The sequence below is a fragment of the Mesocricetus auratus genome, unplaced genomic scaffold, assembly GCF_017639785.1.
Source record: "Mesocricetus auratus isolate SY011 unplaced genomic scaffold, BCM_Maur_2.0 Super-Scaffold_100028, whole genome shotgun sequence".
Classification (NCBI taxonomy): Eukaryota; Metazoa; Chordata; class Mammalia; order Rodentia; family Cricetidae; genus Mesocricetus; species Mesocricetus auratus.
Window position 1 is genome coordinate 2,121,280 of NW_024429209.1, and position 14,517 is coordinate 2,135,796.

The window sequence follows — 14,517 nt, forward strand, 5'->3', positions numbered from 1 at the left end:
AATACATAGAGGCCAGGTCTTAGAAAAAGATTGTCAGTTCAGGGATATGGCTGAGTTAGTAGAACCCTTGCCTAAGAAGCTCAGGGCCCTGGGTTCCATCCCTAGCACTATGTAACCCTGATCCGGTGGTGCACACCTGTCATCCTAGTACTCCAAGGAAATGAAGAGCATCTTAACTACGCACTGAAATCCAGGCCAGTCTGGGCTGCACATGACCCTGGCTCAAATTAAAAATAAACAGTTTCAAAGTTTTCCTAACACTTACTCAGTTGGCCACATTGTTCATAAGGTGAATCTGAAACATTTTGTGGTTTTTCATATTTAAAGTGTGGGTGACCGATGGTGTGGGAGGTGTGTGGGGGGGGGTTGCAGCAGACAGAACACCAGTCTCACGTTACGAAGAAGGAACGCAAGGCTCAGGAGATGAAGTGTCTTGCCTTAAGGCACACTGAAATCAGCAACCTGGCCTGGCCGTGAATCCAGCTGTCAGACTTGGAATGAAGTGTGTTTCCCAGCTATCCCATGCCCATCTTGGAATGAAGTGTGTTTCCCAGCTGTCCCATGCCCATCGTGGAATGAAGTATGTTTCCCAGCTGTCCCATGCCCATCTTGGAATGAAGTGTGTTTCCCAGCTATCCCATGTCCATCTTGGAATGAAGTGTGTTTCCCAGCTGTCCCATGCCCATCTTGGCTGTGAGAGGCAGAGAAGTCAAGCACTCCAATGAACGCAATGAGGCTTTCTAAGCCACCTCTGTACAGACTTCACCACACTTCTGCTTTGCTCTTGCTATAAGACCATCTTAGTTCATGATATTTTGCTCTTTTTTCACTAATTTAAGACTTATTCTATTTTAAATCATTTATTTATTCCTGTGTGTATGTGCACAAGAGTACAGGTAACCACAAAAGCCAGAGGCTCCCCCCTGGAGCTGAAATTATAGGCAGTTGTGAGTCACCCAGCGGGAATGCTGGAAACCAAACCCTGGTCCCCTGCAGGAACAGCGCAGGTGCTTTTAGCCACCGAGTCGTCCCTCCAGCCTGTGTACATTCATTCTTACCAGCTTCTTCTCGTCATTTACCACTCACTGCCATCCACATCTTCCACACCTCCACCGTGGTAGAACATTCAGTTTGGGATCATCAGTGCAGCTGATGGGCATTTGGCCTTAAACAAGGGAAGTCACACCCTTTCCTTCCCTGGGTGTTTTATTTGCTCCCGGAACACAGCCCTCTCAAGCCTCCCCAGTATGAGCAATTCATTATCTTCCTTCAGTGTTTCTGCAATGCTTTGGTTTCATCTGTGCCATAACTTACATAACTTTGTTTTTTTTTCTCTATCTCCTTCCTAGATTGTAAGTTGCTCGATGCTATTTACCAGTCTTCAACCTCCTTGCACTCCTGAGACTGCCAACCCCTCCTCCTCTCTCGGAAACCTTCCTCCCTTTCCCATGACTCTTGGAGATCCTGATGCCTAGCTCTTTGGGAGGGTGTGGGTGTATTGGGTACATGTGTGAGGAGGTTGCACTTGCTCATATGGGCACCTTGACTGTCAGATGTTGGCATCAAGATATCTCCCTCAATCACATCTTTATTTTATTTACTCATTTTGAGACAGGGTCCCTCGCCATTTTAGCGAGACTTGCTGGCCAATGGGGCCCTGCTGTCTACCTTTTTCTACGCCCCCACGATCCCGGTGCTGAGGTTACAGACACACAGTTGACTTTCTACAGGGGTGCGATGGATCCAGACTCAGGTGTCATGCTTGTGTGACAAACACCTTGTCCACTGAACCTTCTCCCTAGCCCCAGCCCTGTTTCAGTCTTTCTGTCTCTGGACTCTCCCACAGGCTCTTCTTTTGAATGGATTGGGGGGGCTTGGACCTTTGCTCTTACTTTCCCCTTTCGGCTTCTCTGGCCACACCTACCTGAAAGGTCACAAAATATTCCTTCTTCTCCACTCATCCCTATGCCTATCCCCCACGACAGTCTCCAGAACCCTAACTCCCGGCTCCTTGCCACCCCCCCCCTTCTCTTGAGAATCCCAGTTCCGGGAGGACACCGCTCTTGTCTTCTGCAAACTCCTTTCCCCCCTCCTCCTTGGATGCCCTTCGCCATGCCCTATCCCCTGCCATGCTAGCAAACGAATGTGTTTTGAGGACAGATTTCTCCAGCTGCATGCTTATGAATCATATATGTTTGGCAAACTTATTCAGAGCTTTCTCTTTATCCTAAAGTGGTTTACAATGACAACCTGCTTCACAGAGCTTGTCTATGAGGACTGGGGGAGATATAGTTAAATGAAGTGCTTGGCCCAGTGCCTGGTACGTAGTAGGTAGGCATCCATTAAACAGTAACTATTGTTGTGCTCCTTTCATGGGGACTATTGAAGTTCTCTCCAGATCTTCTTGTCATTCTTTACCTTGGGAGGGGACTAACATGAAACACTTATTAAATGCCAGAGAACAATTGTATCTAGCAGTTAAGTCATCATCTTAGAAGTGAGATCAGCCAGTGCTTGGACATAGGTTTGACTGTTAACACTCCTGCTCCATAATTTACCCACTATCCTGCTCAAGAAAACCCTGGTCACCGTCTCCATACGGGAAGAGCCCAGACTGACCGGCCCAACACTCTCTCACTTCCCAGCAGTTCTCCTAGAAACCTGCCAGGGGCCCACAGGTACTCACAGAAGCCATCCCAACCCCATTCTGTAACCCTCCACTCCCTCCTTGTCCAATTCCAGCCTTTCTTCCAGGGCCTTGCTCGAGTTTCACCTCCTCTCTCGTACCTTTCTCGGGCCTCCTTGAGCCTGGACCCCTGGAATCTTTGCTGATGTTTGGTAGGTAGTATCCGGCTTTTCTCAGTGCTTACATTTTTCTTACTAGGTGCAACCCTCTACAGTGTGCACCTCGGTTCACGGGCCTCCTTTTTTGCTTTTGTGGCCCCAATAGGCCAGGGCACTGTGCGTAGAAGGTGTTCCATCAGTGTGGGGCAATTAGGGGTAAAGCAGAGAGCTTCCCAGGGCTGTCCCCCAACCCCTTTTAAGCACTGCCCAGGTTTCCTCTTTTTGTTTCTTAGCACTACCCCTCGAGGGAAGCCCCTGAGACCCCCTTCTCCGATGCCAAGCACTTCTTTAGCTCATTCTCTTTCAACCCAGTTTGTCTCCCTCGCCCCTTCTTCTCCAGTGTCACCCCTCGGTCTTTCTCCTCCAGTGCTAGACTAAGGCTGCAGACCCCAGGCCCGGTAGGGCCACCCCTGGGCCAGCATTATTTATCTGGCCTCTTCGCCCTCCCTCGGGGTTGCCCTCTTTGCACCCGGCGCCTCGAGCTAGCGCCTCCCGCAGCCCCGCCGCCGCCGCCCGCAAGTCCCGCTCGGGCGCTGCCCCCGCGCCCCCGGCCGCCCCTCGCCGGGGCGGGGCGCGCGGAGGCGGGGGCGCGCGGCGGCCGAGGCGGCGGCGGCGGCGAAGGCAGGCAGGCGGGCCGGGCGCGCGTCCGCGGCGCCGTGACTCGGCGGCTCCGCAGCGGCTGCAGCGGGAGGACCGGACCGGAGCCGCCGCCGCCGCCGCCGCCATCGCAGCCGGGCGGCTGGGCCCCCGCCGCCGGGATGCCGAGGAGCCGGGGCGGCCGCGCTGCGCCGGGCCAGGCCGCGCGCTCGAGCGCCTGGCGGGCCCCGGGGCGGCTGCTGCCACTGCTGCCCGCGCTCTGCTGCCTCGCGGCGGCGGCGGGGGCCGGAAAGCCGGCCGGGGCGGACGCGCCCTTCGCCGGGCAGGTGGGCAGGCATGCGGGGCCGGGGCTGGGGCCGGGGTCGGGCGGGGGGCGGGGGGCGGCACCGGTCGGGCCTCTCTCGGGAGGCGGGGGGGCCTGGCGCCGGGTCAGCGCTCGGACCGGGTGGGGCCCGCGGGCCGGGCTCCGTTCAGCACCGCGGACAGGGGCGGCGGGCGGGGGCGGAGCGGAGGGTCGGGATGGCCGCGGTGGCGGCCGAGCGTGTGGCCTGCAAGGCTGTGTGTGAGGGAAACCTACGACGCCTCGGAGTAAATAGTAAGCGCAGCCAGTGTGTTGTGGGCTGGAGAAGCCGAGGATGTTGGAGCTGGAGAAGGGGGAGGGAGGAGGGCGAGGACCGACCGGATCGCTGTCTTGGTGACTGAAGGGCCGGCTAGATCGGCGTGGTCTCACCGGGCAGAACCGAGGCCAACCGACAGTGTGGGGTGAGGGGTGGCAAGAAGGTGCATTTCGGCCCAATGCAGGAAGTTTGTAACAATTGGAGGTGCTCAGCCAGCCCAGAAGGCAGTGAGCTGCTCATCACTGGCATGTGAAGTCGGAGCTCCAAGAGGGGATTGGATAGATGCATGCATTATGCCTGTATGGATACACGCATAATAATAGTCGTGCACTATGGGCCAGGCTTGGCGCTACATTTGATAGGAATTAACTCATTTAATCCCAGTATGAATTTTGTGAGCTGACTGGAGTACCTGTCCCCATTTTACAGATGAGCAAAGAGACCCTGAGAGCTTAAGTAATTTGCCCAAGGTCACAGAGCTAGCGAGTTGACTCTAGTCTCTTCATGTTTAAACCAGATATATTATATCACACAGTGTATGCTCTCTCCCAACCTGGAAGCCCGGAATTCTAATAAATAATGTTGAAATGGTGTTAAATGTTGCTGGGGGAAATTAGTGACTGCCTGAATTACCCTGAGAGGAGTGTGTTTGTTAAGCAGGCATTCTGTTTAGAAGAATTTGCCAAAACAGCAGGTTTTTAACTGGGCAAGAGACTCAAGAGATCATAAATTCTCTGAAATTTTCTGCTAATTTGTATTTACATGTGAAAATGTATGGTTTTCTAGAAGAAAATCCCTAGATTTTTTTCAGACTCTCCAAAGAAGATAGGTTGAAAAAAATTAGAATGTGTGAAAGAATCCTTTGTCCCAGCCAATAGTTGGCCTCCTAAGGGTTTATCATTGTTACCTGACTTTCCGTGAAAACTTTCTCTAGCTTGTTTGTGGGTTTAGCTCTATCACACATCAAAGTGATGTGATTCATGGGTTTCCATCGTAGCAGAAGTCGGGTTCTTCAAGACTGCCTGAATGTGTGCAAGGTGGTTGGAAAGGGCCCTACCCTGGAGATTAGGGTGTGTGAGCTCTCAGCTGACCTTGGCCCCTGGAGGTTTGTGACTTTGAGCCATCTTTCTGCCATGGCTCTCATGGTCTGAGAGATGCAGCTGAATAAGCTCAAGTCGGAGACCTTTTATGCCCGTGGTATTGCTCGCATTAAGAGAAGACAGTTTGCTTAGATATGTCAGGGTTTGGAGAGAAGGTTACATTTACTCAGTGCTTATCCTTACCAGCCTTACAGGCTTCAATTATTCCACTCTCACGCCCTTCTCCATTTTAAACTTAAGCTCTCCCATCCTGACAGGCCACCTCCCATCACATTCATCCTAGGTTTTTTTTTTTTATGTTCTCTGTGGATATCTGAAGGAGTCCATTTTCAACCTGACTACTGTCTCCAGATGTGGCGTTCTTTTAAAGAGAACGATAATTTCTTCTTTGATTTTTGGGTCCTGTCCTGTAACATCCTTTTATTAGATATCCTGATCTACGTACGCATAACAGACCACAGCCTTTGGGGAATACCCACAAGAGCACCCTGGCCCCTTTCACGGGCTAAAACTGATAGCCTGGAACACGATACCTTGTTGTGGATTATTTTTATGGGACCGATTGACTTACATTCTCCACGTTGATATCCCCACCTCCCACCCCCTTCCACCCTTGGCAGAGCATTTCCCTGCCTGAAAGGACTTAATATTTACTGCAGTCCTGGAATTTTCTCTTTGCTCTACTTTTTCTGGATCACTTATAAAAAAATTAAGTCAGACAGGTCCCAGTATAGTCTCCCTTGAGCTCCTTACCCTTTTCCATTCAGAGAAGTGACTGGCTGTTTCCATCTGGTTTTCCTATCCTTAATGAAGACATGGCCATCCCAGTCCATTTATATAGTATCTATCCAAAACTTTTAGAAATTATTAAGATAATTTGCACCTCATTACCCCTTCACTGAACACTACTGGGTGACATGATGGAAACTTTATAGAAATATCATTGCTTTTCAGCTCACAGATAATGTTGTTCATTCCCCTGTCTGTCTTGAGGCCCCTGGAGTCCAGCCCCTCCCCCATTAGTGGCCACCTTTCTCACTCTTCATAGATAATGCATCCAGACTCCAGATAAGCTTACCCTTCGTTTATCCCAAGACAGGCTGCCAGGGTTCCCTGGACGTGGTCATGTGTTATACCTGTACCCATTCTGTCAGAGGCCTTTCCTTCATATTCAAGCTCACACCTGCCTCCCTAGGAAACCCCTCCCTTCCCCCAGCACCATTTATTCCTCTCAGGGGACCATTTAGTGACATCTCAGTCAATGTGTCATTTAATTTTTGAAAACACTTGCACATTGTTTGGGAAGAAAAAGGTTGTGGATCTTGGTCAAGTTTCTTCCCGACCAAGATCTAACACAATCCTCGACCTTAAATACTTACATTAAGCATTGTGTTCTTATGTCCAAGGGTTACACTCACCTGGAATGGGCACCCGTAGACACATAGGTTTCAAGATCCCTTCTGAAAACCTTTTTTAGGGAATAGAGATATGGGTTAGCTGACACAGTGTTTTCTGTGCAAGCATGAGACCTCAGTGCAATCCCCAGCACCCATGTAAAAAGCCTGAGGGAACACTCATTTGTTGTCCCAATTTTCGGGAGGAGGAAACAGGGTCCCTGGGGCTCAATAACCATCTATCTAATTCTAATTGATGAGCCTCAGGTTCCAGCGAGAGACCCTGTCTCAAAGAGAAAAACAAAAACAAAAAACTAAGACAAGATGGATGGCTCATGAGGAACAACACCTGCACATCTAACACACACACACACACACACAGAAAGAGAGGTACTGCACACACATACATACACATCTAACACACACACACACAGAAAGAGAGGTACTGCACACACATACATACACATCTAACACACACACACACACACAGAGGTACCACACACACATGCTCACCTGCACATCTAACATACACAGAGAGAGAGAGAGAGAGTACCACACACACATACATGCACATCTAACACACACACACACACAGAGGTACCACACACACATGCTCACCTGCACATCTAACACACACACAGAGAGAGATAGAGAGGTACCACACACACATGCTCACCTGCACATCTAACACACACACAGAGAGAGATAGAGAGGTACCACACACACATGCTCACCTGCACATCTAACATACACAGAGAGAGAGAGAGAGAGAGAGAGAGAGAGAGAGGTACCACACACACATACATGCACATTTAACACACACACAGAGGTACCACACACACATGCTCACGTGCACATCTAGCACACACACACATAGAGGTACCACACACACACACAGAGGTACCACATACACATGCTCACGTGCACATCTAACACACACACAGAGGTACCACACACACATGCTCACCTGCACATCTAACACAGAGAGAGAGAGGTACCACACACACAGAGGTACCACACACACATGCTCACCTGCACATCTAACACACACACACACACACAGAAGTACCACACACACATCCTTGCATGCACACATACACATAAAAAACTTCTTAAAGGATGCATTGTATAGACTTCCTTCCTGGAACTGGAGTCTACTCCCCTGTTGCAAGCAGTAGTGTCACAATTCACCTTTGAAATCTGCCATACCTCCTTAGGTGGGCTGTCATCCAATAATGGTGACCTACAGGGAAGAGGGAATGAGAGCGGTGGCCATCACTGTAGCAGTCACCAAGTAAACACACTGAAGCTCTTAACCGCTATTTCTTCAATTGTCTTAAATCAGGTATCCAAGGACACAAACCTTGATTGTCAATGATTCAGACCAGAGCTGGTCCCTGGCCTCCTGGCTTCTAAATTGGAAGTGTTTTTCTTTACTGCCTTTGGCTTTTGATTTCATGTATCTGGTCTTTCATTACCAAGCCAGAAAAAAAAAAGATTCAGTCTGTTTTTGCTTTTGCTTTCTCAAGAGCTTCTTTTGTACTTTGTATTTGGGGTGAGGGAAGGGCGCTATCAAGTCTCTAATTGGCTCCTTGCCTTTGGTTTATTTAAAGCACCCCCTTTCTCTTAGTGCTAGTTGGAGAGAATCCCCATCTTCGGTTTTGTCCTTCCAAGAATAATTTGATTTTGAGGAAAATCAGAGTAGATAAAAATGAGATAAGCCAGTGAGCCCAGGCCGCATGAGCAACAGTATGAGTCTGAGATTCAGGCTATAATGGAGTCCTGCCCATGAGACTGGTTTTGAGTGACGTGCTCTGAGCAGATGGAGAACACTCTCGGGTTTGCACCTGCAGTCCAGGAAGGGAAGAGCCCTGGATGAGTCTGAGGCTGAGACAGTCCTATTAGGAAATACTGAAAAATTCCCTAGTCCCCGATGGATGCTTTCAGTACCTCTGTAGGCTCCCGTACATTCCTCTCTTGTCTGGGGGAAGGGGGCCATTAAAATTTCTCTCTGTGACACGAGCTAAACTCGTCCTACATCTTATGTTACTGTGGATTTTCCTGGTGTCCTGCCAGGAGGGGTGTGTAAGGAGCTTCGAACTTTCCAGACCTTATCACGATGTGTGGTCCTGGCAACGGCCTCATGAAGGAGCCAAGGAAGCTGTGCTCACTTCATGGGTGAGTAAACAGCGGCTCAGAGGGATGACGGGGCTTCCTGTTAGCTCCTCCAGGGACCCGCCCACAGCTAATGAACAATAAGGTGGAGACCAGAGCTGGATTCTCTGTCCTTGCGCTCAGCACTTTCCCCCCTGCACAAAACTGCCCTGGCTGTGGATTACTGGGGCCGCCATTTTCCACTTTCAAGCATGGCCCACGCCAGACTTTGAAAGGTGATAGTTTGAAAATCAGTAAATTATTCTGCTGGAAGTGAGTTGTATCAAGAGAGTCATGTTAGGAGTTGCTTAGCCTTGCAGATAATAAGGAATTGTGTGGACTTCCAGTGAGGAGGGATCCATCAGCCCCTCGGTGCCCACCTAGCACAGTCTGACACTACTGTGAGAAATGCTTTTACTCTTCTTGTCTGTGTCCCCCAGCCATATCTTTGGATAGTGCTTGGTACCCAAGTATTCAGCAGTTCTCTTGAAGAATACAGTGGACTAGATTATATACACACACACATACAATATATGTATATTATTAAAATATACACATACATATAGTTTGTTTTGAGGAAGGGCCTTGCTGTGGAGCCCAGACTAGCCTTGAACTTTCAGTGATCACCCTGACTCAGCTTCGCCGGTGCTGGGATAATGCTCAGCTTTGTCCTAGAGGCAAAGAATCAGGTTTAGACAAGTCATAAGGGGAGAAGGCATGAGATGGCTCAGCTGAGCATGGGGTGGTCAAAGGAAGCTTCGGGAGTAAATGGCAACCAAAACGAAGCTCAGACAGAGGGAAAGAGTGGAGAATGGTCAGTCAGCAATCCAGGTGGGGAAACAGGGAACCATGGCTCCCCCTGAGTTCGAGACATGTTTAGGAAACACTGGATAATTGGATATATCTAGGGCATCGAGTTACTCGCTTGTTTCCAGTAAGTGTGTGGAAGAAGAGGTTGGAAAGGGAAGCTGTGAGTAGACTGTAAGATTGGCTTTGATCCAGAGGCTAAGGGGCCTCATTAAAGGCATCTGAGTGGAGAAGTGGCCTCTTTGGAGGTTGTGCTGAGGGGCTGGGATGCACTCTCCCCTGAGCTGCCCTGAGTGCTGATTGTAGCTCCGGGTGTTTCAGACTTAACAGGGCTTAGGCCTGGCTGCCTGTGGTAGGGAATGGTATATGCCCCCACCCTTATTGAAGAGTTTTGCTTTTTCATTTGCTTATTTTGCAATGCTAGAGCTCAAAGCCAGGGTCTCATGCTTGGTGCAAATATTATTGATGTATCCTGAGCTACCCCTCAGTCCTGCAAAGAGGTTTTTCTGCACTCCAGGATTCATTTCACTCAAGTTCTTATAAGTTTTATAACACAAATTTGTTTTACAAATCAACTTTGATCTATGCTTTTTTTGGTTTAACGAGACAGGGTTTCTCTGTATTGTTTTGGAGGCTGTCAGTCCAGCCCAGCCTCGAACTCACAGAGATCCACCTGCCTCTGCCTCCCGAGTGCTGGGATTAAAGGCGTGTGCCACCACCGCCCGGCTGATCTATGCTTTAATAATATGCACGACAATAGCAAAGTCATGTGTACAGTAAATGTGTGTGTATGTGTGTCCTTGAGAGCATGCACATGTGGATGTGGGCTTGAATATCTGTGTACCCATAAGTATATAGATAGATAACATTTTATGAAAGGTTATGCATATAGCTCTAAAAAAGTGGAGAAACCAGACATTGTTATTCAATGTTTACCGGCAATGAATTCTTTATAAATTTAATCCTGCACCACAAACATTTAGGTGTCCCCAAAGCAAGAGTGTTCTTTCACCTTTTTCTCTCCCCACCTGCCTCATAATAGTAACCAACCCCAGCAGTCCGGTGCTGAGCACGTCTTTACTGCATTCACTTCTCTACACAGCTATCTTAGACTACTCTTAACTTTAAACCACCCCACCTGAGCAGCCCCTTGCCCACTTCTAATCCACTATGAAGGAGTCAGAAGGATGATTAAAAAACAAATCTAGCCAGGAGTTGGTGGCACACACCTTTATTCCCAGCACTCGGGAGGCAGAGGCGGGTGGATCTCTGTGAGTTTGAGGCCAGCCTACTCTACAGAGCAAGTTCCAGGACAGGCTCCAAAGCAATACAGAGAAACTCTGTCTTGAAAAACCAAAAGAAAAGAAAGACAAGAGAAAAGAAAAGGAAATTTATATGGCTCTAGCTGTATAGAGAGGCACACACCTTTAAACCCACCATTCTGGAGGCAGAGGCAGGAAGATCTCTCTGCATAGCAAATTCCAGGCCAGCAACGGTTACATAGTGAGACCATTTCTCAAAAAAAAAAAAAAGAAAAGAAACATATATGAGATCTGTGTATAAGCCAATACAGGGGTTGGGGATTGCGTCAGAGTTGGTAGCGTGCTTGTGTGGTATGCATGAATCCCTGGGTCCCAGCCCCAGCACTGCAAAGACTACATGTATTGGGACACACCTGTAATTCCAGAATGTGGGAGGCAGAGGCAGGAGGATCAAGAAGTTCTAGGTCGTCTTCATGCAGTTTGAGGCCAGTCTGGACTATAGGAGACCCTGCCCTCTCCAAAGTCTGGTGAGATGGTTCATCGAGTAAAGGCCTGTGCTGTCTGATAGTATTCACTTATCACTTGTGTTTGATCCTCAGAACTTGCACAAAGGTTAAAAGACAGAATGCCACAAAATTGTCCTGTAACCTCCACACCTGCACACAGACACTCACACACACACACACACATACACACACACACACACACACACACACACACAGAGGGGTGGGGTGAGGTTGGGGAGGAGAAATAATAAAAATTTAATATAAAATTAAAAAGTAAACCCGATAGAGCCCAGCACATAGCTTGTTTCACTCTACCCCATAAACAAGGCTTGAGCACTTGTCACCCCGTCAACCTTGTCCCCACAAACTTGCAGTGTGGTGTGAGCAGACATGGGAACAGTAAACACTTCATTGCAGAGCTGGGTGATGTCTGTTTTGTTATTCTATGTCTTTCTGAATGCTTAAAATCTTTCGTAATTACTAAATGCTCAAATGACTTCTAGGACAATGGCTAATCCATTGTTACTAAATTGCTACTAATTTTTAAAAAGACTTATTTATGTCTATTTTCTGCATATGGGTGTTTTGCCTGCATGGATGGATGGATGTATACCATCCATAGCCAGAAGAGGGCACTATATTCCCTGGGGCCAGAATTACAGAAGTTGTGAGCAGTCATGTGGATGCTGGGAATTGAATCTGGGTTCTCCCGAAGAGTAAGTAGTGCTCTTAACCACTGATCCATCTCTCCAGCCCCAACTGCTACTAATTCTTCTTAGGGAAAAGTTTCAAACACACACAAAAGTAGGAAGAACAGTATGGTGAGCCCCTTGTGCCCATCGCCCGCCCCTCTGCTTCTGGTGGCTGTGGCCGCTGAGGCCCTGTGGGGCGTGCACCCCACTCTCACGCTTGCTCTTTCTCCCCGCTCTCTTCAGTGGTTGCTGGATTCCCGCCACCGTGGCACACTTCCCACTTTTCTAGTCTACAAACCCCTTCCCTTTCAGAAATTGAGCGGAATAATGTTTTTCCTGAAATGTTCACTTTTTTAGCTTTCACGGGTCTCATCTGAGACATTACATCCTTGGGGAGGTCGCCCCTGACATCACAGCCGATGTCTCTGACAAGCACTTTCACAGCCCCTTGTTCTGAGTTCCGTATCTGTCTCCCAACGCCAGGCTGGGAGCTCATAAGCAAGAGTTCAGTGGGGACGACAGGCATGTAAAGCCTTGTTGATGCTGTGGTATGAGACAGACCCTGAGACATGTGGCAATGCCTTGGAGCACGGACCAAGTCCACTAACCCTGGGACAGATTGCCTCCTCCATGCAAGGCACATTTTGAAGGATATCTAATAGTTCATCGGGAAAAGGCCAGAATACAAGCAAATGTGGTATTCTCTTGTGAAAACGAGGCTTAGTCTGCAGGACATGTTCAGACAACATGGTAGATCAATCAGAGCCAGAGGGCTTGAAGCTTGTTGAGGAAACAGAGGATGGACCCCATACTCAACTCACCTAAACTCAAATAACGGAGACTTACAGAGTAGCTAGAGGTTATCTAACTCAGCCATTTTCCCATTGAAGAAACATCTTTAACCACTGGTCTTCGTCTCCTCCTCGCTCCTTGTTCCTTAACGCATCAGGAAGCAGAGGGAACCAGGAGGGCAATGGAAAGAGTAGGAAAGACCAGGCCTCAGCCCTCCTCAGAGTGAATGAGAGTGTGGCCACACTCCTGGCCTTGGTCAGAGGCCTTCCCAGAATTAGAAACGGACATCCCAGTGCCGATCCAAAACCCCCAATGTGCCACCTCCAAGCCTGGAGATTGTCTGGCTTGTGGTGGCCTCTTGGGAGTGGGCCAAGGACATTGTGTAGAGCTCCCGGGAATTCCCAAAGTCTCGTTAGTGCACTTACCACCCACTCAAGAGCCGATGGCAGCAACAGGCAACACTGTACCACTAAGGTGTTTGTCAAGAAGCTCAGCTGGGTGTTGTGGGCGATCCTGAGAGCCCTTTTTAGACTGGCTGGAACAGAAGAAGGAGAAGGAGGAAGAGAGAGAGAGAGAGAGAGAGAGAGAGAGAGAGAGAGAGAGAGAGAGAGAGAGAGAGAGAGAGAGAGAGAGAGAGCGAGCTTTGGAAGCCATGTAGAACTAGAGTGGGGGTATGTCAAGCCAGAAAGATCCCTCCCTGGGAGACAAGACACTGTGCTCCATTTCTGCACCCCCTCCACTAACTTGCTTTGCATTTTAAAATAAGTGATTTCTCTTCTCTGTATCTCATTTTTCTCTTTAGCAAAACATTCCTGTGAAATTACATGATCTTCTAAGCATTCCTGAGCAGTGCATTTCCTGGACCCTTGAATGGTTTTGTATTCAGTAGGACATTTTTTTCTTTTTTCTTTTTTATTTACAGTAGGACATTTTTTAAAAAGTACTTCTAACACGGGGGACCAGCAGCAAGGGCCCTCAGTTGCAAGGCTAGAAGAGAAAGGTTTTAGTGGGACAGGAATTCAAAGGAACAGACCCAGTACCAAGGTGATTCTGGAGAAGCCACCAGCGAAATTGGGACAGTAGAAGTGGCCAAGGGTGGCAGTTGCTGTATCGCAGAGTGTGGGCACAAGAACAGTGACAACACCGTCAAAATCAAAAGCTTTATGTTCGTGTATTAGTTTTCCACTATTGCTACAACAGATTGCCACCAAGTTAATTCAATAAAATAATCTTATTGGCCAGGCATTGTGGCACATGCTTTTAATCCTAGCACTTGGGAGGCAGAGGCAGGTGGATCTCTGTAAGTCTAATGGCAACCTGGTCTATAGAGAAAGTTCCAAGCCATCCAGAGCTATGTAGTGAGACTTTGTCTCAATACCTACAATAATAATTATAAAGCTGATCATATAGCTCAGTTGTACAGTGTACAAAAGGCATTGAATTCCATTCCTAGCACCACAAAAATAAGTCTGGAAATCAGAAGTCCCAAATAGATGTTATGGGACCAAAGTCAAGGTGTAGGCATGGTTGCATTCTTCTGCAGGCTCCAGGGAAGAGAGACTCTGTGCCTCTCGGGTTCCTGGGGCTGCTTCATTTCCTGGCTAGGGACCCTCTGCTTCTCTCATCCCATCTCTGACTCTGACTCTTCTGCCTCCCTCCTCTAAGGATTCTTGTTATTTCATGGCGCTCTCCTTGGTGCTCCGGGACAATCTCCCCATTGGAATATCCTTGATCCCATCAGGCCAGTCTCTT

At 48.6% G+C, this 14,517-nt stretch overlaps 1 protein-coding gene across 1 annotated transcript in view; it reads left to right on the top strand.

The window, feature by feature from the left end:
- Nucleotides 1-3,602: 3,602 nt before the first annotated feature.
- Nucleotides 3,603-14,517, top strand: part of Mmp24 (matrix metallopeptidase 24) — a 43,143-nt gene continuing 32,228 nt past the window's right edge. The window contains exon 1 of the mRNA XM_040733098.1: nucleotides 3,603-3,767. Within this exon, the coding sequence (XP_040589032.1) occupies nucleotides 3,603-3,767 (165 nt within the window). The remainder of the gene's footprint in view (nucleotides 3,768-14,517) is intronic.